The sequence below is a fragment of the Erpetoichthys calabaricus genome, chromosome 2, assembly GCF_900747795.2.
Source record: "Erpetoichthys calabaricus chromosome 2, fErpCal1.3, whole genome shotgun sequence".
In the NCBI taxonomy this organism is placed as follows: Eukaryota; Metazoa; Chordata; class Cladistia; order Polypteriformes; family Polypteridae; genus Erpetoichthys; species Erpetoichthys calabaricus.
In genome coordinates, this window is record NC_041395.2 from 273,844,399 (window position 1) to 273,872,134 (window position 27,736).

Consider the following 27,736-nt stretch of genomic DNA (forward strand, 5'->3'; position numbering starts at 1 on the left):
TTCAAGGTATATTTTCACAGCCTTTTTGCAGTCTTATGAATGAAAAATCTATTCATGGCAAAATAATTTTCAATTTTTGGAGAAATGATACACATTTGATTCATATCTCTAAGAGACATTAACCAATAATTCAAAGAGCAGGACTCTCTCTTTTCTTTTATTGATGACATTTATGTGCATGGAGACATAAATTGGCACAGTGCTTACCAATGCTACCTCACAGATCCAGCATCCTTTGCTGTCTGTGAGAGTTGCATTTTTTTGCTATGTCTTCTACATCCCAAAAACTTGCATTTTAGGTTTATTGGATATTCTAAACTGGTGGCCATTTGGGGATGGTTCTGATCTTGAACCCAATGTTGTCAAAATAGACAAAGTGTCCCTGAATGGATTTGAGAATGTTGTGTTAAATATATTTTAAAAACAGTTTCTATTGCATGGCTTGAACAATATATGTATATATACTTAATATATTTATGCAAAATATATAAGAATTTGTGTTATGTTGAAGGGAGGGCATTGTTTCATAAGAAATATTTTAGATTTTCTTTATGTTGGCAAACCTTGCAAACTGATGCATGTCAGCTGTGTAGGTACAGTGAAGAAAGTAAACAATGGAGTTTAACATGTGCTACTATGTAAAGGGTAATATCAGCTTGACTGATATTTTTTTTTATTATTTGGCAGTAAAGGATGAAGTTAAACCAATATACCAAAACCAGTCATATAAAGTCTACACTGCAACTAATTCTCTTCTAAAACCAAAGACATTTGAAGAACTTTTTGAGCCTGTTCCTCTAGTCAATAACCGTAAGGGAAGTCTATACTTGCCTGGTGACCGTTCACTACGCCTTGGTCCTGTGAGTCTTAGTGAACATGGAAGACCAGCCCCAAGCAGGTTACAACGGGCATGCAGTCTGCCTGTGAAATACAGATACCACCCATCTAGCTCAGCAGTGAATCATGACCCTAGTAGGTTGCCACATCTGGATGCATCAGACAGTAAAGACCAATTTGCATGAATTTGCAATATTTTTTTAATCGCATGCTTGCTTTTTTTTATTTTATTAATCATTAAAAAAAATAATCAAGCTGTCTAGCTATGAGACTAGAGGGAATTTAATTTCCGTCTATACATACATTTTAATACAGTATTTATTTATACTGGACATTACTAATTAAATTTAGGCTATGCAGCACCCAGAAATAAGTGAGAAATTTAATAGTGTTTATTTTTGTTAATTAAGGTTAGCGTATACATCAACTAGCGTTATACAAGTAATGTAATAGTAATTTTGTCTTCAGAATATATTTGGTTCTGTGTAAATCTTTAAGTACCTAAAGAATCCCTAATGCCCTGCAAGGTTTACTTACTAAAAAGACATTATATTTTAAAATCATTTTTAATTTAGTTTAAACATATACTTACTTACTAAACATATACTATACTTACATACTGTATATATTAAATAATGCTGTTCAGTGACTGTTATTTCTGCTTTGATATATATGCATAGTGGAAAATTAATTAATGTGCTAACGGAATAGATACTGGTACTTCAACCCTGTACTTACAGTAAAGAACAGTTTTGGAAAATGAATAAATGAATTTCATACTGTTCTGTAGCAAGACACATGTAATGCACAGTATTTAACAGGACAGATAATTACCAAAGCAGCAAAATACCGTAACATACTTTTAGCTGAACGTCATGATGCTTTTATTAGTATAAGATTCAGTTACTTGAAAATAGTTAGGGTTAGGGTTTTTCTTTTTAACCATAAAGTGGCCCTCATTTACAAAATAGTCTTAAATATACATGTGAATCTCAGGCAATACACATATTTAACATCTGCCTTTCAGTTTGAGTGTGAATAGATTGGATTTAAAAATACATATTTGTTGAAATATCATAAAACCATAACCTGAGAACACTATCTACATAATGGTGATGTTACTTTATATTGCCACTGTCATTGAAAATAATTAACTGTATCAAATGATGAAAGACAATCAAAATAAAGAAAACCAAATTCACACAGTTTAATGATTAAATTATAATTAATAAAAAACAACGCAAGAAGCATCTTTTATTTGTTAGACTTAGTAATGCAGCAGAATATAGTAGAAGTTCAATATTGTACCAGCCTGGCAGAAAATTACTGCTTGTTGTTTAAATAGCTTTAAAGATATTTGTAAGGAAATTCCTACTAAACACTGTATATTAGACAAACGTTTGCACTGTCATTGTTGTAATTAAAACAAAATCAATCAACAAATAATTATTTTAACTAGCACCATTCATCAGACTTCTTTCCTACTAGGAAAGTTGTGCTTTCCTAGGTTTATTGTGAGTTCAGTTACTTAAAATGGTAGTTAATTATGTTTCTCCCTATATAAATTAGTAATTTCAAGCTGTAATAGCCATTATAAACACTAGTACTGCCTTGGCTATAATCTGTTTAATGATATCATAATAGTAAAAGGTATCAATTTCTATCAAAAACATGAAAATTTCAAGGTTACTCCAAACTTTTGAACAGTAGTGTAAATATATTTTTGTTTGCTTATAGAATACAGTGCCATTCACAATAATGGAGGCCTTCAGCCATCCTTGTAGTGTGTGTATGGATGCATACAGTTTCTTTGTCTTTTAAGGGGAATACAGCTCAAATAAATAACCATAGTATTAACAAATGAACTCAACTGTTCAAAATGCCATTGGTGTCCATATAATGTTTAAATGTTTGTGTAAGTGATCTGCAAATGTGTGCCCACTTCAAATGTTTCTTCAGTCGCTTGCGTTAGCTCTTTCAGTGTTCCCAGTTATATATTTTACTCTATAACCTTAATTATTCTCAAAGGTAAAAGTCAAGTTAATACATTTTGGAGGAACCCTATAGTACATTTTAAAAAATTGTGGTAGAAGTACTTATTGCTTTGTTTAATAAAACTGCATTATCTTTACTATAGAGTATATAATTGTGCCAGTGAGTATCATTTTGCTTTAATAGAGTATAAATGACATGTCCATATTCAAGTAAGAATAGGGATGTTTCAATCAGGTTTTTTAGGGCTAATATAGTTTACTGATTTTGTGATACTGAACTGAATACTGATACTGATACCGGTTTTTTTCATTATCCCTTCTAAAACACTAAGCTCTGCATAACCAGACACATAGAAGCCTTATTTTCTAGACTAAACTGTTCACTCTGGAATTTTTATTATTACCGTATATACTTATAGTTGGGGCTTGATTTTACCATATAATGTCCGGTATTTTATAATGTCGGTCGTATAAGTCGAATGCGGAAAACTCACGCTATTGATCCAAGAAATTATGATATGCTAATGGCCACCTGAGAGATTAACCACGGAGCACACTGCCTTTTTTTCTATGTATTGTGCCTACGTGACCACACGGTAATACCTGAACTATTCTGAAGTGACATTTGCACTGTTTGGTGTTTTTTGTATCTCACACCCTCATACACCTTTATTGTAAGTGCATCCCTTATCTACGATGGAGCGTTTGATCAGAAGAAAATATGAAGCTGGTTTTAAATTAAAAGTTGTTGACGTGGCAAAAGAAATTGGTAACTGCGCTGTTGCAACAAAATTCGACGTGTCTGGAATCTGGTGCGAGATTGGAAGAAGCAAGAAGATGTAAATAAATAAATAAATAAATAATTTAAGGGTCGCATTTTTCAATGGGCGTATTAGTCGGGGTCTGATTTTATGATCGATTTTTCGGGTTTCAAGACCCAACTTATATATGAGTATATACGGTAAACTATCGACCGCCGCTGTTAATTGTTCATATTTTTTATTGACCAAATTATTATTAATTCTGTAGGCTTATTATTCAGTGACCTTAAAAATAATAAAATAAATAGAATCCCCTTAAACTAATAAAATATGTACAGAAAATATTTATCCATAATACATATGACATAAAAGAAAATAAAATGCTTCTCATAATTACAATTTTTATATTGTTTAATTTCTTCTGTAATGTACACATCTGAAACAAAGCATAATTTTAAAAAAGTAGTTTTTATCATTTGTTTAGACAGAGAGCTCCACAGGGCCATAGAAGGGCATCAACCCAGCAGGACTGGTATTTGCTCTTTTGTACGAAAAGGAACAGGAGGAACACTGTCAGAGTGGCACAAAATGGCATCCAGCCGGCTTCTGGTGTGTATGTTTTTGACCCACCTGTCAGAGACAGACTCCATGATGATGACATGAGGGTCCAACATCCTCTAGTAGGACCTGTGCTCACAGACCGTCACTCTGCAGCTTGATTGGCATTCCGCCATTGGCGTCCTGTTCTCTTCACAGATGAGAGTAGGTTCACACTGAGTACATGTGACAGAACTGAAAGAGTCTGGAGAAGCCATGGTGAATGTTATGCAGCCTGCAACATCATCCAGTTTGACTGGTTTGGCTGTTGGTCAGTGATAGTCTGGGGAGGTTTATCCTCCACTTGTTAGGCTATGGTACTCTTATTGCTATTAGGTACCAGGATGAAATCCTCACAACCATTGTCAGATCTTATGCTGCTGCTGCCCTGGGTTCCTCCTGGTACAGGGCCATGCCCAGTCTCATGTGGCCAGAGTGTGTAGGCAGTTCCTGGATGACAAAGGCATTGATGTCAGTGACTGGCATGTATGTTCCCCAGACCTGAATCCAACTGAGAACCTCTGAGACTAGTTATGTATTGGGGCATCCGACACTGCCAAGAAATGCTGCAGACTGTCCAGGCACTTACTGATGCCTTGATCCAGGTCTGGGAGGAGATCCCCCAGGACACCATCTGCCATCTCATTAGGAGCTTGCCCAGACGTTGTCAGGAGTGGAAACAGACATGTGGGGGTCATACAAACTACTGGGTCACATTACAAATTGCCGTGATGAAAATCATGCAAGTTGGATCAGCCTGAGATTTCAATTTTTACTTTGATCTTCAATGTGATGTTGAATCTAGCCCTCAATGGGTTGGGGGTTTTGGTTTCCATTGACAGTTGTTACATCATTTTATTCTTAATGAATTACACAATATTACTCAATAAAGTTTTTTCACTTGAATATTTCATTCATCGAGATCCAAAGCATGATTTAAGTCTTCCCTTAATTTTTTTTAACGGGGTATATTGATTCAGTCAGTTGATATTGTAAGTTAAACACTACCTAAATGTAAATATACATGCACTTATAGGTTTTAATCATTTTTAATCATTAATTATACTACAGCTTTTTTCTGATCAAATATACATTTACTATATTTATGCAGTTTTTTTTAATTTAGCATTCCTAATACTTGAGGTGTAATTATAAACATGGATTCATTATTATAATTTTACAGTACTTGTTACCAAAATGAATACTGTCTGACATGTATACACAAACAAATAATAAACGCAGTACAAATCCTTAAAAAAAGTCACACATCTATCAAATATTTATAAGCTGTTTATCAAAAAAATACACTGCTAACGTGCTTAAAAAGTTTACACTTAAAAACATTTTGCTGTTAAGCTTACAATCCTACTTTTTAGTAAGCAGAAAATTCTGATTCTTCTTTATCTTTTCTTTTTCTAATTGAAAACTTGAGCTGCTGTACTTAACACAAGCTCACTCACCATTCCAAACTCAGACAAGCAGGGTACAATTTAATTAAAAAAACAAAACAAAAAGGTCTTAATTCAGTAAAGTAGTTTTGTTGCCTTTTGTCTAATTGCACAGAATGATTCCTCTAGTTTATTTTTCTCCATTTATTACTACATTTTCTCTAATGTAAAGGGTAATATTCCAGTCTTCGCTCTTTCTCAGATAAAGTCTGCCTTACTGCTCTCTTTTTACAGGGAAAAAAAGATATGCACTTGCACAACTACCGTAAAATCTGATATTAGAAAAGCAGATACTGAAAAAATAATTTTTGTGATCGGCCAATTTACTGATCGCCAAGTCTTTTCCAGTGAAAACTGGACACGCAATGGATCATAACATTACTAATACAAATCAATGTATTCTGTACATTAGTCGTCCCAATTAAACCAAGTGATCTATATTACTAAATGACAGTTTAATTTATGCACGGCGGACGCACCGAAGCGCATGCGCACTGCACCGCAGCGCCCCAGAATCAAACCCAGCGGCTTCCCAGAGTCAGTAGGTGGCGCCCAAACAACACAACCTGTAAACTAAACTTGCTCTAATCCACTGTGCCAGCAGTCGGTGTCAGCACAGGCAAAGGAGTCACGGCTCCAAATGGAAAGAGCTCAACGATTTGTAATACAAAACCGAGCCCGTAGTTTCCAGAGTCAGTGCGTGGCACCCAAACACCACGACCTGTAAACTACACCTGCTCTAATCCACTGTGCCAGCAGTCAGTGTGTGTAAGTTGGAGTATGCTTCCTAACAGTAAACGACTTCTACCTAACCACACAGCCACAGAACAACAAAGACGAGACCGCACGGATAATAACACTACACAGAGGCTAAAGGTCACAGCTCCAAATGGAAGGAGCTCAATGATTAGTAATACAAACACGAGCCCGTATGGCTACGACCTGTAAACGAGCCCGTATGGATAAAAACAATGAACGAAGGCGCCCACACAAAGAAACCGCTTTAGTACAAATATGTTTATTTAATTAAATGAAAACTTTACCATGGCTACGACCTGTGAACTAAACCTGAGGTAAAGCGTGCACGCCAGGTTGTACAGCCGCCCGAACATGACCGCCCACACCACCGCACCAGATCCGCCGCCATGGTCACTTCAGCATGCGAATCCGCCACCGTCAGCAAACGAGTTCTCGCTGACGACACAGCCATAGAAAAACAAAAAAGAGACTGCATGGATAAAAACAATAAACGAAGGCGCCTACAACGCGCTTCTGAAACACCAGAACCAGTTGCGTCACAGCTCCAAAAAGAAACCGCTTTAGTACAAATATGTTTATTTAATTAAATGAACTTTTCCAAGACGCAGCCACCTTCCATGATATTTCATCCCTCCAAGTATCGGAGGGAACAGAAAGTGATTGCCAATACTTGGATTTGCGATTCTTTCGAGAATCGTGGGCTTGCTGGTGTTTCCCAGAATACCCAGTCTCTACTGTTAGTGTTCCTTAGAACACTGCAATTGCATCTTCTTATTTTGTCACCTGCCAGACAAAAACAGTGACATTGTATGAAGAGTTCCACATTCTGATACACATCTTTCAGCACCACTCATGTACTGAGCAGTTATTGTAGTTGATGGTGCTTTATTTCACAAAAGTCTGACTTCTGTCAGCACCTTTCATCAGCATTCTGATTTCAACCACTGATCCCCAGTTGGCTGGATGAGTATGTGACTCATCCTCAATACATTTATGACAATTCTTTGATGAAAACCAAAATAACCTATCATTCTATATTTAAAGCAATTATGTTTTTTAGTGTTGCTCCTTCTCTGTTTGAATTGTTTCAGTTGTACACACACACACACACACCCTAGATACATGTATCTTCACATATAAAGATGTCATTAATTATCAATTAAATGAAAAAGGCAGATTAACCTAATGAATTCAGTACTTCATGCATCACAAGCTTATCTAGTTACTGTCTAAACAGTAGAACATGAAAAAGTTGCATGCAATTTTAATCAAAATGTGAAGTTGAAATTGATGTGTGTAGTACTGGAATGAGTTTTCTTATTTAGCCGTATTGTATTTTGAGCTAGTACACAAATTATTATACTCATACAACTAAACTCATATACCTGATTTATCAGAATAATTTCAAATTAATTTTTCACTTTAATGGGCTTAATTTTTTTTAAGATGTCATATATTACTGATGCAAGTGTTCACATCATGCAGTATGAGTGCAATATGAACAATATACAATAAAATACATTTTATTTTTGTATAGCCCAAAATCACACAAGAAGTGCCGCAATGGGCTTTAACAGGCCCTGCCTCTTGATAGCCCCCCAGCCTTGACTCTCTAAGAAGACAAGGAAAAACTCCCCAAAAAAAAAACCCTTGTAGAGAAAAAATGGAAAAAACCATAAATACATAATGTGTCAATTAAGAGCCAATTTGTGTATTTTTGTACTAACTCATACTAAGTAACACAGCCTTGTTATTAACAGTATGATTCTTTGATATATCATACTTTATAGTTTAGCTTGATATAGTGTTTCTTATTTCTGTTATGATACACAATAAGAATAAACCTTTGTTTTTTTCTTGGCAGATAGCAAATATTGATGTCAAATAATGAAACCTTGTAAGGCACCAGTAATAACTGTTTAAGGTGTTATAACTGAAGACTAATATTTACTTAGTCAGGTCTTATTTTTTTAGCTTTTACTTCAGTCTTTTTTCTCTTGAATTCCTTTTTTAGTGTAAGTAAATTCAAATTATAAATATTTAACACCATGTGCATTTATTATATATTGTACTATACTGATATATTAGTGACTGCCATAGTCAACAGTGAAAACATTTTGAGGGGTGCAGGGGGATGCTTGCATTTAGGTTTGCAGATACTTTACTAAAGAGTACTAGAGTACTAAAGAGTACAGCAGGTTTTCATCAACTTATTAGTAACAGTAGTTTCACATTCAAAAGGTGTTCTTTTTCAGTATTGTGTTGCATTGTTGCATCCTGTGGTGTGCACTTTCTATTGTTTTTGGTGCAAAATTAGACAAAGTTTTATCTGTTTGTGAGCCCATCCCTTTTCCCCTTTATACGAGCCTGCTGGATGTTAACAGTTGTGCACCTTGGTCTCTTCAGCATGTTTTGTGTATATGGTTAGTAACTAACTGTTGTTAAATGAGATGCAATAGTGTTGAGAGTGCTGTTTCAATACAGATAGAGGAATTTTCATATACGTCCCTTAAACAGAGAACAAAGAAATGGTTGTGGCATGATGACTAAAAGACCGAGAAAAGTGCAAGTGCACTTTTATAAAATTGCACTCTGAGCTTAACTGAAATCACTTGTGCTTGCCAAAATAATTTTGCATTTGCAACTTCAAAAAAAAAACAAAAACAAATTAAATGCTCAGTTTATTGGCACAATAAAAATAAAAACATTTCAGAGCTTGCCTATAGCAATGTAGACTGCATGGGCCTCACCCTTACCCTTATGAAGTACATTTACAGGTGCTTTTGATGGAACAGCACTTTTGTGCAATGGGTTATCTCATATTGAATCTGTCAAATTAAAACAAGGTCTTCAATATGCCCTTACCTGCTCCACTATCTCTTTCTTACCTACTAACGTGTCAGCTTTCTGTTGTGGGGGTCCTTCAGATTTCATAATGACTGATTGAGTGTTGACTTTGTGTTCTTTAAAGTGTCATTTCCATTACATTTTACAATTAAAAGAGGCTGTAATCTGACACTTTTGCATATGTTTGCAGTCGAAGATGAGCATCCATCAACACTGTCACCTAAAAAAAAGCAGCGAAATGGAGGCATGCGAAATTCACCCAACTGTTCTCCCAAAATGATGAGGTAAGAGACAGCAGCTTTAAGAAACTCTCCTAGCTTTCAAAAGGGGGGAGAGGGAGAGGAGTGTAAGAGTGAGAAGAGCCCTTAAAGGCTGAAGTATTTATTCTGTCAGCTTGTCAGCAGTTAATGATAGAGCTGAAAAATTTCTGTCATGAAAGAGAGTATGAAAAGCTGTTTGAAAAATACTCCTGCTTTAAAGTCTCAGCTGTCACACAGCCCATCCGCATGTATTTCTTAAGCAGCAGTGGCACTAATGACAGCACTAACCAATCAGAGGGACCCGTGCGCATACTTTGCCTAAGGCCCCTCGTCTTTTGCAGGAATCCCTCCGAGTACTGTTTTTGGTACTTAAGGCCATATGTGAGATATATCATCACAATCAAAAATGAACTCAAATATTACCTTCCTTTTATCTTGTCCTTTAGAATTAAATTGCTGCTAATTGATTTTGACTGATGAAAGGGCTAAAATTCAACACATGTGGTCACGCAAAGAAAAACAATATACATTGTTAAAAAAGGAAGAGGCAGCAGCACTGCAGTCATTTAGGGAAGCTGAGGAACTAAATCACTCTTTTAAGAGTTTTAGTGAAATTATCCATAACTGAAACAGCTTACCCAAGAGACTCTTAAATGTAGTTTTTAATTTTTATTCTTGCCTTTCTTGCCTACCTGTATTTAATGTTTATGGGCATAGCTGATACAATAAAATAACCACTTAAATTACTTTTATTATAACATTAAGTCTAACAAATGAGCTTGTTCTCTCATGGCTGTCTGCTAGATCTCTTATCACCCTTAAGGTGATTACACATAGTTTAAAATTTGAGTACAGAGAAAAATGTGTCTTGTGCATTTCGACCTAAGATTAAAAAGCATAGCATGATATCTACTCTGTCATTGTTTTTTACTGGGTAGTGGTGTAAAAGTATTGAAAAATATATAAAGCAGTTTTAAACCACCATATTTCATATTAATGATACAACTGCCAACATCCTCGAGTTCTACAGTGTTTATGTGGTTTTAATCATTTGAACCCCGTTTTAATTTGGAGACAATATTAATATGGAACAAACGCATCTTGTAGGAATTAACATTCATTTAAAGTGGTTTTGTTAAGTGTTGGATATCTCTGTTTCTCTTTCCAGACAGGATTCCAGTATTATGAAGGAACATGTATCTTTCAGCCCATGAATAAAATTCCTAAATTGTTGATTGAGTATGCAGATCGACCTTCACTTCCTCAGTTTATAATTTGAAAGTAGTGACTGATTATTTTTAAACAAATAGCCCAAACACACAATAAACACTATACAGTTGATTCACAATATAAGGATAATAGAAGATGAATTTCTCTAAGTATATGGGAACACCGAAGATCAAGCAAACAACACAAAACATAAATCCAAGATTTAGTTTTTTTTTTTTGACTTTCTCCAATAAGTAGGAATAATAATTTTCTCATCCTAGTTTCTCATCTAAGGAATTACCCAAAGAAACATTATTCATTCAATGCAATTTTTAAATGCTAACAGTTCTGGTGTTTTTAACTGGTTAGATCTATCAGTCCAATATTATGTTTATCATTGATTTTCTTTATAGCCTGCCTGCTCTGACTACTCCCCTACCCCCCTATTGTTCTGTATGAATTTGTATGTGTGTTGGTGTTACCTGCTGCTTGAAGCTGCCATACATTGATGGAAGGCTAACTTAAGTTTCCTGTTACATTTAGGAAGAGAAAATTATAAAAACAAAAGATTTAGCCTTCACACATGTTATTACTTACAGTTACAATAATATGAATAACCAGAAATACATTTATACATTCACTAGCTTTAACCTAGATACAAAACTACAGAAAACACAGTGTTGGAACCATAAGTATAAACAGTGGATTTATTTTTCATTTGATTAAGATCATCTTAAAGGATGGAGACGATCCTTTGTGTCAGCTTTAGGATCTACAGAGAGTTTTTCTCTTGCAAGTGTGGAAAGATGCTGAGCATTCTTTGCCTTTCTTTTCCCAGATGCTTTTCTCATTTTTGGAATTGGTAGAACCTTTTGGTGTTACTCTCTCAAGTTTCAAATGTAGTGGTCCTCTTTTTCTAGTATACAGACACATCTGCTGATAGTTGATGATTAATTCAGTTAAGCTGATTTTCGTATAGCTTTCTTAACTGAGTGTAGGCTCAAAGAGCACAGGCAAAAGCAATTACAAAGTTTACAGTTATTAATTACACAATTCATTCACATAAAGACACAGATTTGTTTAAACAAGCAGGATAAAAGTAGTTCCAAACTGATTAATATAAATGGGACCTAAGAATTTCTGTCTATTAATTAATTGTTGAATTATGGCCAGTTGATAACAGAGGAGAAGAAAGCAAAAATTCCAGTCAATCAACATCCTCGGAGAAAATTAACCTCCTTGTTCATGGCAAGTTACAACAGATAAAGACAACAGATAAAGTCATAAATTGTCACAGTCCTGGAGACCTAGACCAACTGGTTGCCTAAACCCATCCTGGGCACTCAAAGAAACCCTTGTGTTTAGCCACACTAACATTGCTTTTACATACAGTATGATCACGCTTGTTTGTACACCAGTAGCAATACCACTTTGTGCTAGATAGGTTTGTCAGCTTTGAGTTGGAAAAGTAGCTTTATGTTTGTTTTACTTGCTTCTGGCCTAATGGGGTGAGCAGCTACCCTAAGTAGAGGAGGTAGTAGAGGAAGTCAAGTCATCAAAATTTTCTTCATGAGTGAAAGAAGAGGTGACTGTGAGAGTGACCAAATACTTGTTGCAATGCTGTCAGTTATGCCAATGTTGCACCAGATCATGATGGTGAATTAGGAGCTGAGTCCATGAATTAAAATGTAGATTTACCAATCAGTTAATATATCTATTCTAACCTATGATAATGAGCTTTGTGTAGTGACTGAAAGAATGAGATAACAAGTGTAAGGGGTTGAAATGATCATCTCAGCAAATAATGTTATGTCTGAGGATCAAGATGAGCCAGTTTTGGTGGTTTGGAAAAGTATTTAGTGTGTCCCTGGGCACCTCTTGCAGAGGGTATACTAGATATAGCCCATAGGAAGAAGACCCAAGGGCAGACCCAAGACATACTAGATGGAATATGTGTCTCAAATGACCAGGGAAAGCCTCTGAATTCCTTAGCAGGAGATAGATAAAGTGTCTGTGAGTATAAGGTGGCCTGCTCTGTCCAGCTTAACATGTGGATACAGTGAAACTCAATAGGAAAGTAGATAAAAAGTGAAGTGACAAACAGTGCAATATCAGCAACATTATCTGGAAAGTAAGAGAGAAATTAAACTTAGGTTGAATATAAATAATGAAAAATATAAAAATACAATTTATAGTATAACTTAAGCAGATTATCAAAGTAAATGTATTTGCATTTTAAATATGCCCAATCTGCTGTATTAACATAACATTTGGGTAAAGGGCTTAGTGCAGCAATCTCACATGTTCAGGAGACTTGGTTGGAATCACATTTTCAAATTCTCCTTATTTCTGCATAACTTCTACCCATGTATTCTGTTTTCCTACTTTAATTTTAGTAGGCTGACTGGTGATGCTGAATTGTGTCAGTGTCAGTGAGTATAAGTGGGTACATGAGTATGCCCTACAATGGACTTTAGCCCCATTCAGGAATGACCTTGTCTTGCACATGATGATAGACTGCAAATCCAAGAAATTGTGAAATGGAATATGAAAGTTCAGTGAAAGTCTGAATGGGTTCATAAAATGGATGAATGAAATTTTCAAAAAGAAAGAAGGATAACATTTTGAAATACCGATGCAATCAGTATCTAATATTTCTCATATTTGGAAATAAATGTGTGCTACTAGGTATTTATTTATTTATGGATGTTTAGCCTGTCCCAGCTTCGTGAAGAAGCAGTTTTATATTTGGAATCTAAAGATGCTGACTTTGATGAAATTATTAATGAACTAAGTAAGCATACTAAAATCAGTACATACAGTGGAAATCAAAACTATACACATCCGCATTGAAATGTTAGTATTTGTTAAAGTAAAGGCTGAACTCAAGATCAATTATATCAGACCCTTTTCATGTTTCAGCCTAACAACAATCCGACACGTACCACCAACTCAATTCAGGAGTTCCCTAAAATTATATAGAAACACCGTAGAATGACGTAGTCACAGAATAAACGTCAGTCATAGAGGAAATCTGTAGAGTCACTAGAAGACTGTTCAGGGGATCCCCTTACAATCTGATTGAGCTTATGTTTACTATAAGTTCAAGTTCAGTTCAAGTTCAAGTAGGCTTTATTGTCACTTCAACCATATACAGTTAGTACACAGTGAAACGAAACAACGTTCCTCCAGGACCAAGGTGCTACATGCAACATAAATTTACAACATAAATTAACAGAAAAACTAAACTAGCTAACTAAGAGGCCTAGTTAGCTGGCTAGCAGAGACAAGACAGATTGACCTACATAAATTACCTAACATGTGACGTTTTAGCTTATTCTCATAAATGTAAGTGAGGGGTACTTAATTTTAATCATGTTAAATCTTAATATTTGAATTCTTCTTCCTTTAATTACCAGTGGTTGTGGAATAGTTAATAAAACTAGGTACTTTCAGATAATTAATTATAGACAATTACTTGGGTTAAGTGCCTACCTAATTGAAATGTTGTGAGAGTTATGCTTTTGTACTGGTTTAGCATTTTGTACATTTGGCGCTTCTTTAAAATTTTTTAACTGTATTGACACGGATAGCTTTGCTGATTAAAGTGCTAGCTTTAATTAACATTTATTTTAAAGCTATTCATGAAATATTGTCAGCTTTACATTTCATATTGTAAGTTTCCATATTGCCAAAGTTTATTAATGATTTCATTTTGGTTCAAAATGTGTGTAATATCATTCTGAAACAATTAATTTCTTCAAATTATCAATCAGTAAAAATGATCAATTAGTATCATGATTGTACAACAGTCATTGCCTTTTAATGGGAAGAGCTCATCCAAATCTTGACAGGGAAAAAACAGCTTACCTGCCAAACTGAGCACTCACCTTAAGTTGGGGCCACTTACACTGTACATATACACATTGGATAAAAATGTGATAAATAATAATTAATGTGGATACAGAACATTTCTCTAATGTTCATTGATTCATTGCCTGAGCTCTCTGAACCCATTATTTTTATTGTTTTTGACTATTTTAACATAGTACTGTATGTGGATTGCTTGTGAAGCTGTTTGCTGTGAATATGTATTTTCATTCATCTCTTGAATCATATACTAATCATACAGCACATCTGTTCACTGATGTGTTTGCTGGTTATGTATTTCAGTCAGAGTTAAGCCGAAGTTTCTTCCTAATTTCATGTCTGACACCACCCTTATGAAACATTAACAAATGAAGTGGTCTTTGATATAGAACCAACAACTTCTCAATAATAAACTTTTTCAAAGTGACCTTTGTCACTACTTGCAATCCAGCCTATCCAGAAAGAATGTATTAGACTATAATCATCTATTATCTATTATCTGGATTATTTAGGCAGTGGCAAGGTTTGGATGAAAGGTGTTGCTTTACATAGGTTTAGTTGGCTTCTTTCAATTTATATATGATTGTGTTCATAATATATATTCATATGAGTGTTTAGATCCACAATTTTATGTATTACATTTAAATGTTACAAAATAATTTATTTGCAGAATATTCTGTACATTTTTCCCTGCGGTGTCAAAAATAAACTTCATCTACAGGAATGATTCTTTAAATTCTCTGAAACAAATTTTTAAGCATTCAGATCTAAGTGTTTTATCTCTTTTGGGCATTTAATTTTGTATTGTACAGCACAGGTCATCCATCTCTAAAACCTTTTACTTATTTAAATATATAATGTTTTTGAATTGTTTTTTAATGAACATAACCTTGGAATCATAAGCACCTTATATTCCTGAGTTTTATATGAGGCGTTTTAAATGTGACTAAGAATTTGATATGTCTTTTCTTACTTGCTTCATTATTTCAACCCCCACAGATTCTAAACCATCAACTGTAAAAAAAAGTTCTTAGCCTCTTCATATCTGTTACTCTAGAGAGTGCAGTTAAAAATGCCCTTGATAAAACCTAAAGTAAACTGTAGTTTTCTGTTCACAAAGCGAAAAATGGACTCTTGCCAAATAGCTGGTTGTTTGGAAACCTGCTGTATATAGTTTTATGAGAAAGCCTTTTTGTGCAGAGTGGAAGGTCCCCATTTGCCATGTAAAATATGCATCTTCTCTTTGATCTTGGAGTAATAATAATTCTTGGGATTTATTTACACTGTTTTGATATGCTTCAAAGCAGTGTCAAAGTTTTGCTGCTTTAGGGTGCTTCTTTATTCTGCTGGCTCTTGGGTACTGAGCTGACAGGTCCTCTGTACTAGGTGCAGGCTTTTTTCAAGTCATGGCCCTCAGCAAAACATCAAATTACCAAACACAGACTAGCTTACTGCTACACAAATGCCTTTCCTGTAGATATATTATACCATATATATTAAATACTTTAGTGTTACAAGGTGCATTTTATGCGCAATAGAAAGTGATGGTTTGAGGCTGCCTTAGGGATACTTTATTCTACAAGCAGAAAAAAACGAGTATATACTGTATCAAGTATGGTTTTTACAGGACTCGGTGCCTCAAGGCCTTTGTAAATAAGTAATGATCAACAGATTGGCTGTGGGTTTTTGAAAAGCATGCCTTTGTCAGTTTGCATGATGGGGAAAATTTTCAAAGAGAAGCCTGCTTTCATTGCCTACTGAAGAGGGATTCAGGGAGTGTGCTCTTCCCTAGCTAGTGCTGCCTGTAGAGCATTGCAGTGGAATAGCTAAACACGGTTTGAAAAATCAAATGAGAACAGTTACATTTTTAAGGGCAATTTTCTATGATTCCTGCAGAATTTCTTCATTTTTGGAATTTTAACATAGTCCATCAAGGTTATGAAATGGTTTAAAAGACTTAGACATTTCTGCCCAGCTCCCTCAATACATCCAATATATTTGATCTAAATGAAACATCAAATTTCAGTGTACTTCATTTTGCTGACATAAAAATACAGTTGTGCATTAAATTGATCTCTGTACCTATACACTTAACAAAGGCAGCACTTTCACCCTTGTAATGCATTTGAAGGTGAGAACCGTACAGCTCCAGTCACGGTCTGCAATAACAGTAAATGTCCAATTTGATGTATGATTTCCTCATAATACCCTCATTGTGTTTTGGTACAGTATATAGTAAGGCCTACTTGTCACTGAGAAAATAAACCAAAAATAAAAAATAGATTAGTAGAGTCCATTAATTACTGTTGGTAGGACATATTTTCTGGCAAATATGGGATGGATTTTTATCACACTCTCTATATGTAGTTTTTTTTTTTCTTTTTAAGAAATTAACAGCATTCCTGAATATTTTCTGATGGATTGTGGGACACATCTAATTGTATAAAGTCACAATGCATTTGTTCAGATCCATCAGAACTCAGGCACAAATGTCATGTCTGGTCCCCATGAGCTGCAGCAGTCGGCAGAGTTTGCTGCTGACAAGCCGTCATCGGTGACAGTTTGTGAAAGATAGCTATCTTGGCAGAGCTATGCTGCACCGCTCATTGTGGCAAGGGAAGATTGAAGTGACAGAGGTCCATCGAGTGAGTAGTGAAACATGCCGCACATAATGAAATATTCAGTCAGACTGTAAAAGCACTAAATGCTTTCCCTGTTATTAGCACCTGTGCAAACCTTGGATGCGTTTAAAGGGAAACATTATTGATTGAACTCTTTTATATATATATATATTTTTGTACTTTAAAATTAAACATAAACCTGGGAAAGCTGTTGAGAGATAATCTTGTTGAAACATTTCTTTATACATGAAACTTCACTGTTGGATACAAAAAAGATCACTGCAAATATTTTTTTTCTGCTAACTCCAAATAACTTATAAATAACTTTTGGAATAATGTATACTATTTTGTATATTTTTAGTTGTATGAAAGGTTTGGCATTAATCTTAGATTGCGATGACTTTATCTCATTTTGATTTACCTGAATGAGCACTACAGCTCATTTTCTTATACATGTTTGCAAATCATTCTTCTGTGCAAGAGTATGGCCCATTTAAAAATAATCCCTGCTGTCCAGGGTTGTGAACCTCTTTCATGGCCTGTGTTGCACAGAATAAAGATCAGCTGTTTATGCAGCTGATATAAATTTGAGTGTTTGGTTGTGACACACTGTTAAAATTTTAATAGGCTTCAATTTTAGAAAGTAAAATGTGACTGGGCAAATCGTTAAAATATTTAAAGTGTGGTCCGTTAAAGCTTTTACCGTGAAGAGTCCAGTGTCACATATTGTTCATGGTGGATATGTAATTGGCTTTTCAATTTTAAGGCAGTCAGTCATCTAATCCATTTCAGTTCTGACTCTGATGTAGTTTTGTTGATAACTTGGAGTTTCTTACTTATCAAGTGAGCTAATTTTTCATACATAATTAAGCAACCATAATAAAATGCAAAAAGAAAAAAGCATGCACATAATATTATTTTTGACACAATGACATTTAGCACAATGTATTTATTATGAACTTGGCTTTTTTATCTGCATTACAAATTGTATTTTGAAAACATTACAAGAATGTTATTTTCATACTGTCCAGCACTAATCTGTTCACTTTGCAGTTTGTGCATTTCTGAGGCCACTAGTTTCAAACCTTACTCATAATGGGCTGTTTCATACTTGCCAGACAACCTAATAAGCTCAGCTTTGGGATATGGGAGGAAGTTACCAAAGTTCTCCTCAGAAAAAACCTATGCATGCACCGTGATAACATGCACACTTGGGCCAGCACCAGAGCTCTCAAGGCAGCAAAGCTAACTCTTGGTCATTTCTGAAGTGATAAAGTTGACTCAATATTTTTTTTTCATTGCATTGTCATATTAAAAAAGTGCTACACAAGCACATTAACATGCGATTAATAATGAAAGTTTTTATTGAACTGAAATATACAATGCCTGGATGTCTGTAGCATTGAAATTCATTTTATTATTATTTTTATTTTGTTTCTTGAAAGACATGATCCTTTGCTTATTCCGGGGAATGAACAAATTGAAAACATTGATGCTAATGTGAAGAAGTATGATTCCACAGGGATGTTTCACTGGTGCCCATCCAAAGATATTGAGAAAGTTATCTTGGTAAGTATTACTGCCTAGCAGCAAAGGGTCAACTTATATCACTGATGACAGACATTTGATAGAGTGAAAAATGGCAGGCATAGATACAGCTGTTAAATATTTTATTTTTCCATCCTTTTCTCCTATTTATGTTCATCACCAAATTACATTTATTTTTCAATTAGTTACTCTAAGTATTAACCAATGATTACATATTCAAAAATTAAGCATAATTTTCAAAATTCACTTGAATATTTCTTTACTTGATTTTTGCCTTTTCCTTGTCTTTTACTTAATCATGTAATACTTTTTATAAGAAGACTTATGTTTGAAATAATTACTTGATTGCCATTTATGCACTTTATTACAAATGTATTATGATGTTGATGTTAAAATACCCATGCAGTACAGTATGTGTTTTTATGTTTTCTTTTTTTGTACTGAAACTATATTTCTTTTTCTAACAGTCAACTACCATAATTATTTTTAGGCTGTTCATTCTATTATAAGAGTTCATGTTTTAATAATAATCTAGCATCCGTAATTATTTTTGTTTTAAAATAAAAAAGTATTTTATATTTAGTATATTGAAGTTAGCTTTTCTAGTAGTAAATAGAAAGTGTTTTTTGGTCCAATGATTATGTCACTAGAGAAGAAGAGTTTCATTTTACTGTATTCTGATATAAAGTTTAACCCCTGTGTATGCTGCATACAGTATATGCTTTGTAGTATACATTACTTATTATATGGTAAGTAGATATAAAATGACCATACTATATTAGTTTTTCCTGTATTTACAATATGATTACTAATTAGCAATATAAAATAAATTAGTGGTGTTTTTTTAGAACCAAGGATAAAGAGCATGATTTTTTTTTGTTTTATTTTAGACACGAAGTGAAGCTGCAATGACAGTTTTAAGCGGACATGTTGTTGTCTGTATCTTCGGTGATGTCAAGTCTGCGCTAGTCGGTTTGAGAAATCTGGTGATGCCTTTACGTGCAAGCAATTTTCACTATCATGAACTTAAGCATATTGTCTTTGTTGGATCCTTGGAGTACCTTAGACGAGAATGGGAGACATTACACAATTTTCCTAAGGTGTCAATTTTACCAGTAAGTATAAACAAGAAATGTTTACAGCAAAAAGAATTCATGCAGTATGAAATGTTTTAAGTTGAAACTCACTCTATGAAAGGTAAGTCACATATATACTGTATAGGTATAAACAGGTAGTTGTAAAAAGTAGTTTCATCTCTATCTTTTGGATACTCCACTAAGGTACATTGTGCTAATTTAAACTTGCCAGTTAATCTAAAATTCTCACATTTGTATTACTAAAAAAAGCTAGAGTTTCCATGGAAACACGCATGGACATGGAAATAACATGCAAATTGCACACAGTCAGTGACTACATTTTGTGATAGCTGTCACTGTGAAAATCTGAGTAAAATAATGTTGACAAATTGTATGACTTCTCATTCTTTGTAGAGAATCTTGATGTACTCACTACAAGAGGCACTTTGCAAAATAAAATTATATTGTCCTTGATCTCCTTATATGTTGTGTTTTGATATTGACAAAAATTTAGTCATCGCCAATGTGAAAGGTGATGAATAATTTAGACACCAACATAGGGCACCCCAGTATGAGTACTGTTCTACAAATAGCTGTGTCATTTATTAAACATTTCATAAAATGACATGGAGTAATGGTGTGCCATTATGTTTGGTTCTGTCAGTGAAAAACTGGTCACATGACAGATGTGGATGACTGGCAAAAAGTGATTATTGCATTTGCCGACTATGAGAGTGTTTCAAAGTATACCATCCAATGGGTCTTCAAGTAGTGGAGTACATCATGGTTAACCACTAATCATTATCAGAGATGCCATCAAAAGTTGACAATTCCTACTGGTGTCCTTTTCTAGAATACTTAAAAACCCTCTGCTTATGTGAAAACAATTTTGAAACAAGCTGTCTTACCTTTATACTTCATCTCCAGAATAAACAGAAAATGGCTACCCCAGTCTTCAAAGATGACAACTGTTGCATGCTCAGGGCTTGTTCTGTGTGTGACTGGCACGAAGAACATTCTGAAGCATTTTTGCAGATTTTAATCCTATAGAAAATCTGAGGGGTTATGTGGAGTAGTGAGTTAAACAATAGCAGAGCCATACAACCATTCTGGCTGAACTGTTGGAAATTGTAGTTGTGCAATGTACTATTTTATTATTAGTAGCCACTTTTCTGTTGACACAGAAACATTAACAATTGTTGATGCAATTTTCTTTCTTTCACACCTAGGTTCCAGCCATCAGAAAATTCCCCTTGTATTACACATAGTTAGCACTTAAAATACATTCCCATACATATAGTGTATGTCCATCCATCCATTTTCCAACCCGCAGAATCCGAACACAGGGTCACGGGGATCTGCTGGAGCCAATCCCAGCCAACACAGGGCACAAGGCAGGAACCAGTCCCGGGCAGGGCGCCAACCCACCGCAGGACACACACAAACACACCCACACACCAAGCACACACTAGGGCCAATTTAGAATCGCCAATCCACCTAACCTGCATGTCTTTGGACTGTGGGAGGAAACCCACGCAGACACGGGGAGAACATGCAAACTCCACGCAGGGAGGACCCGGGAAGCGAACCCCGGTCCCCAGATATCCCAACTGCGAGGCAGCAGCGCTACCCACTGCGCCACCGTGCCGCCCCTATAGTGTATGTACTAGCTCAAATCTAATTTTCAAAAAAGATTAAAGAATTAACTGCTAAGACTGTAAGTTTCATGTGCTGGAACACCATATGCTGGAACTGGAGTATTGTTTTCCTTGTTTTTCATTTGTAAGAGACAAAACTTCATCTAAGATTAGGAATAATGTCCAAAAAATTGAGAAAGGCATGTGAGAGAGGAACACATTAACATGTTAATTCATGTTGTTATCTAATCCTGTAAGACATATTTTAAGATAAAACTATGACAAGCAGTGAAATAAATAAAAAAATTGATTTAATGCATTTTAATTTGTATACTAGCTGTACCCCGTGGCTCCGCCCACGTAGTAGTGAAACAGGACAAATTTTAAAAATCAATGAACAAAAAGGTATCACTAGCTAAGCCGAGGCAAGGTACACTCCACAAAGCAGAGGTAGACAGACTCCCCACTCCTGACGTCATGCCGTCCCCTCGGCCCACAGCTTCTGTCTCAAATTAGCATGAATATATTGCTCCTGCAAATGAACTATGATTCTAAGCGCGATGAGAGAAGTCACAAAATCAACTGGAATGTTCAAGCAAATTCTAGAAAAAAACCCAATCTAAATCTGTTAAGTTGTTCTCTCATTCACTAGCTAAGTGGATATAAAGTACGCTCTGAGGCTGCTGTATGAGTAAGGAGGACCCTGTCCCCCTCCCCTCTGCGTCTCTCTTGGATTTGCGTAAATAAATCAGTACCGCAAGCAAACTATAATACTTAGCGTGGTGAGAGAGGTTGCAAAATCAACCGGAATGTTCAAGCAAATTATAGAAAAATCCCAATCTAAATCCATTAAGTAGTTCTCTCATGAAGAGTGGACAGACAAACAGACAGACAGATGTTGGATTTTATATATATAGAGATGTTCCTGCATAATTCAAGATGGAGCTAATATATATATATAGAGTCTATATACAGTATGTATATATATATATATATATATAAATATATATATATATATATAATATCATATATATACATTGGTTGAGATACATCTGTTCAGATATATACATTGGTTTGAATACATCCATTCAAATATATACATTGGTTGAGATATATATATTGGTTGATATACATGGGTGTAGATATATATTGGTTTAAATAGATTGGTTTGGATATATACATCGGTTCAGATACATCCATTCAGATATATATATTGGTTCAGATAGATCCGTTCAGATATATACTGTACATTGGTTGGGATTTACGGGCAGGCACAACTCGGCCACCCAAGTTTAGCATCTCCCTTTAGCTTCATCATTGCTTCAACACTGTTGTCATTATTGTGCATATTTTATACAAGTAGCATATGCCTGTCTGTCGGGTTTTGTTTCATAAGCTATCTTGGTTGGGGGTCCTCGATTTCAAAGCACTTTTTTTCCTTTCATTATTTAAAACACTTGCACAGATACCTGCCTCCTTGCCCCGCTCTGTCCTGCCCCGGCTCATTGTACCCGCCTCACTCACTCCCTCTTGTCCCTCCCATGACAGATTCTTCTCAAAAGCTGAGTTACCAGAAAGCATTGATCGCAACCGCAGTACCTCCCATTTTTTCACCTCAACAGACGCCGGTTTATCATTGACTGAAAGCCGCCCGGTGATTTCTGTTATTCCATATTGGCAGCATTTCATTAAAAGGCGATCTGTTTCATCAAGGACATTAGTTCTGTTTGCTGAAAGGATGTTAGGGAGGAAAACACTGGAATAGTGCTGTTTCTGTTGCGTTTTGTTTCGTAAGCCGTCTTGGTTGGGGGTCCTCGATTTCAAAGCATTTTTTTTCCTTTCATTATTTAAAACATTCGCACAGATACCCGCCTCCTCGCCCCACTCCGTCCCGCCCCGGCTCATTGTACCCGCCTCACTCGCTCCCTCTTGTCCCTCCCATGACAGATTCTTCTCAAAAGCTGAGTTACCAGGAAGCATTGATCGCAACCGCTGTACCTCCCATTTTTTCACCTGAACAGACGCTGGTTTATCATTGACCGAAAACCGCCCGGTGATTTCTGTTATTCTGTATTGACAGCATTTCATTGAAGGGCGATCTGTTTCAGCAAGGACATTAGTCCTGTTTGCTGAAAGGATGTTATGGAGGAAAACACTGGAATAGCTCTGTTTCTTCTGCATGTTTATCAGGGATCAGAATGATCAGAATATCCCTGCTTCACAAATAACGGGTGTTTAACTGTTTTTATAGTAAAACTGACCAAACCACACACATGCCCACGCACACAGACACACACGCACACCCACACACGTACACACACGCACACACACACACTCAAATTCACAAATTGTGGGTCGCACACACTACTGATTAAGTGTATGTGTCAGGGGCAATCATTTTTTTCACCCCGTAAAACGTTAATACATAAAAGATAGAAAGCAGTGCGGTGATTTCTATTATTCCTTATTGGCAGCATTTCATTTAAAGTTGACTCACGTCAAGAAGGTGAAAGAGTCTCTTATTTTGACAGGACGATCTTTTTTTTAGGCGTAAGCACTATAAATCCGTTCAGATAGGCCAGTTTACATATTCTCTTCTTGTATCAGCGCGTGCATGTGCGAGTGCTTACGCCTACAAAAAAAAAAAAACAAAAACCGTCCTTCCAGGGGTCTGCTGGAGCTAATCCCAGCCAACACAGGGCACAAGGCAGGAACCAATCCCGGGCAGGGTGCCAACCCACCGCGGTCTATGCAAACCAATTTATATATATCTCAACCAATGTATCTAAACCAATCTATATATCTGACCGGATGCATTCAAACCAATGTATACCGGTATATCTCAACCAATGTATCCCAACCAATGTACAGTATATATCTGAATGTATATATATATATATCTGAACGGATGTATTAAAAGCAATGTATATATTCAAATCAATGTATCCGAACCGATATATATATGTGAACCAATGTATATATTTATGAACCAATCTTTTTGTTTAGCTGCTCATACACAAGTGAGGCAAGCACGTCAGCAAAACAAAACCTCCTAGCAGAAACATTCCCAGAGTAGTTCCTTTCAATTACTGTACCTGACATCTCTACATTTCAATTTGTATATAGTGATCAAAAAGCAAGATACAAAAGGTTGTGGATCTAGATAGACTCCCCATGTATTGCCAGACAGCAAAGGAAAAAAAATCTAAATTTGGAAGGCACTTCTGCTCACACTGGTGTGCCTTCTGTAGATTCTGGTCATAACCGATTACATCTTAAATGATCTTTGGGCTTTAATATCCAGAAATGAGAAATTGGAGGAAACAACACTTAGGACAGAGACAGTCTTAGAAGAGTTCTTCCAAGTCAAGCCGCCCTAAAACCTCCAAATCTCCACCGATGTTCCCATTAAATTGGTTCCTCTCTCTGTCCCTCTTTCTCACTAAAATAGTGAGAGAGAAATTATACATACACACAAAAACACATAAGAGGTATAGTAAGAGACTTTGGGAACTGTCAATGCCTTTTTATAATGCAACACCACAATTGCAGACTTTTGCAACATGTTTGGCAAATATCAATTTAGATACAGTCAATGTCGACTAACCTGATATTGTTCAGTCAGTCTTAATCTGATTTACATTTTTATATTCTTATTAGAAAATCTCAACAGTTGTAAAAGCATACTAACCAGCTGCACCAAAGCATAAAATGGTGTAAGTTATAACTGAAGTTGAACTCCCATTCATTTAACATTTTTATAGAAAAAAGATTACTTGGAAAAGCCATTTATATTGTGACAGCTCCCACACATACCTATATCAAGCTGTTTACAGTATTTATATTTTTTCTAATGTAGGAAAGTTTTTTTTTTTGCTTGCTATTTACTTATTTATTTATATATGTATGTATGTATTCATTTGTATTTGTTCTGTACAGTAATTTGTATCAGCTGTGTGGTTCAGCAACATTCTGTATTGTTGCTTCGTGTTTTTGCACTGGTGAGACTAGACACAAATGTTTTTCATTGTACTGTCAGGTATAATAGCAGTAAATTAAACTGAATGGAAAGTGGTTTTCAATTTTTTTTTTTTTCATTTCAAAATTTTGCTTCATGAAAGTAATAACAACATTATGAAGAAACCCCTCGACTAACCACTTTTTTCTTTATAAAACCGATTTACACTATATATGGAATTTACAAATCCAGAAAACAAAAAATATCAAAATAATGACTAATGCATAAACAAGAGATGATTGAGAAGAAGAACAAAAGTTAACCCAAAGAGCAAAATAAAGATCATGCACAAAAGCTGAACTAACTTTAGTTATGTTATATCCCTTCCAGATTTAATGGAGGGGACGTTACAATCTGTCCTGGGTCTCACCCTCTAGTCTGCATTTAAGAGAAAAAAGGGGTTAGCGATTGCTTTTGTCCATTATTCTACCATGACAGTGCTGCTTATACACTGTCCGAAGCGTTCACTCCCAAAAAAAAATTATATATATTCAGTGTGTATGTGTGTGTGTGTGTGTGTGTGTGTGTGTGTATATATATATATATATATATATATATATATATATATATATATATATATATATATATATATATTTTAACAGTTGAGGTGGTTATCGACCTCTTGAACCCTCAGGTACCACGCTATTCTTTTTATTATAAATACATGCACTAAGCACCCTCCACTCCACACTACTCATACAAATATCAATTCTTTCTCTACACAATTCTCTCTCTACACAATACTCTCTCTACACAATACTCTCTCTCCTCCTCTCCCAGACACTTAGCCACCCTTCCTCCCAGCTCAGCTCAGTGTCTGGGCTTTCCCACAGTCCTTTTATACCCCCTGACCCGGAAGTGGTTCCTGTCCAACAATCCACAAGTCCTCATTACTTCCGGGTCAGAGTAAAAGTCCTTTTCCTCAACCCGGAAGCACGTCGTTCCTTCTGGTCATGTGATCATGACACACTTCCGGGTTATAGGGCACGTAGCAGTCTGAAAGCCTCCCTACAGCGGCTCCCGGTGGTCCCCATTGTATCCAGCAGGGCTGTGTATACAAACTACAAGGTCCATAAGGCCTTGCCAACCCCTGTGCCTGCGCTACACACTAGCCTCTTTGTGGTTCTGCTGCTCGCATATTGGGATAAGGATGTACAATTTACTAACTATTTTACATTACAGCGAGTAATTAACCATATTAAAAAATAGTTTAACATAATAATTTGAAAGTAAATTATGTTTCATGTTGTGTTAGAGTTATTCGTTGCGTTATACAATTTCATTCTGTTTGGCTTTGAAATTAACACACAAAAACTTTTTAAACTTCACTTTTACTGTAAAACTTCAGTAAAAACAATTTTTTGAATTAAGTTTTTATCAATATTGCATTGAACTTTGATTCTGTGTTTAGACTTTCATCATGACAACGCAACATATAACTGCCTGTGATTGAATTTCGTTTCTTTCTCTCTTTTAAATAAAATGACTTTTTCGAATGTTTGGCTCTGAGATTTGAAAATTGTCTTTGCCAAAGATATTCTAATGGGAAACTGTTAACGCTTTAATGCGAATGGCATATCAAGATCTCCTTTGTTGTCTAATGTTACCTGCGGGAGATGTACTACAATTACCTTTCTTGGATACATCCTTCTTTCTACAGTAATTCGTGCAGTGGAAGACCGGACAGTGTTAACGGTTATAGTTATTCATTGGGATATTGTAAGTTGAATTTTTCATCTTCCGCACGATCACCACCAACTGTTTCAGCATATTCTTTTGATATGCATTTAATCAATTTGCTGTGTAACTGATCAACATTTTTGGCATTAATTTATTTGACTTCATCATTTCTCGGTGCTAGGATTGTCCGTGTACTCATTTTTACTGTTGATAACGCTTTGTGATGAAATTCTTCAATAAAATTTGGACATAATACATCTTCTTTAAAGTGAGGAAAACATTAAAATTTATAAGAGCTGAGAGAGCAAGAACTGTGTCTGTCAAAAGCATTCACACGAATGAGATTTGAGAGTACCGTGTGCGTGGTTGAATATGGTTGAAAGGAGGGCATGACTTGAAAACATCTCATGGCCAAACTCTTGACTCGCGGGACTTGAAAATATCTTCCAAAAAGTCTTGTCTCGTTGCTGGATTTTTTTATATAGTAGATATACAGTACATAGTCTATGTAGTACATACATCACTGTGTGTATGAGTTGTAATTTAGTTTTTCAGTTTGAGTCTGGATGGTGCT

At 35.5% G+C, this 27,736-nt stretch overlaps 1 protein-coding gene across 15 annotated transcripts in view; it reads left to right on the forward strand.

The window, feature by feature from the left end:
• The window catches only part of kcnma1a (potassium large conductance calcium-activated channel, subfamily M, alpha member 1a), a 733,327-nt gene that overhangs the window by 638,997 nt on the left and 66,594 nt on the right, over window positions 1–27,736 (forward strand). For 10 of the 15 annotated variants that reach the window (XM_051923733.1, XM_051923735.1, XM_051923736.1 and 7 more), the window contains 3 exons: window positions 9,434–9,527; window positions 18,649–18,772; window positions 19,642–19,866. In XM_051923733.1, coding sequence (XP_051779693.1) covers window positions 9,434–9,527; window positions 18,649–18,772; window positions 19,642–19,866 — 443 coding nt within the window. Of the gene's footprint in view, window positions 1–687; window positions 973–9,433; window positions 9,528–18,648; window positions 18,773–19,641; window positions 19,867–27,736 lie in introns of all 15 variants that reach the window. The other 5 variants (XM_051923728.1, XM_051923732.1, XM_051923731.1 and 2 more) reach the window with 1 other exon arrangement.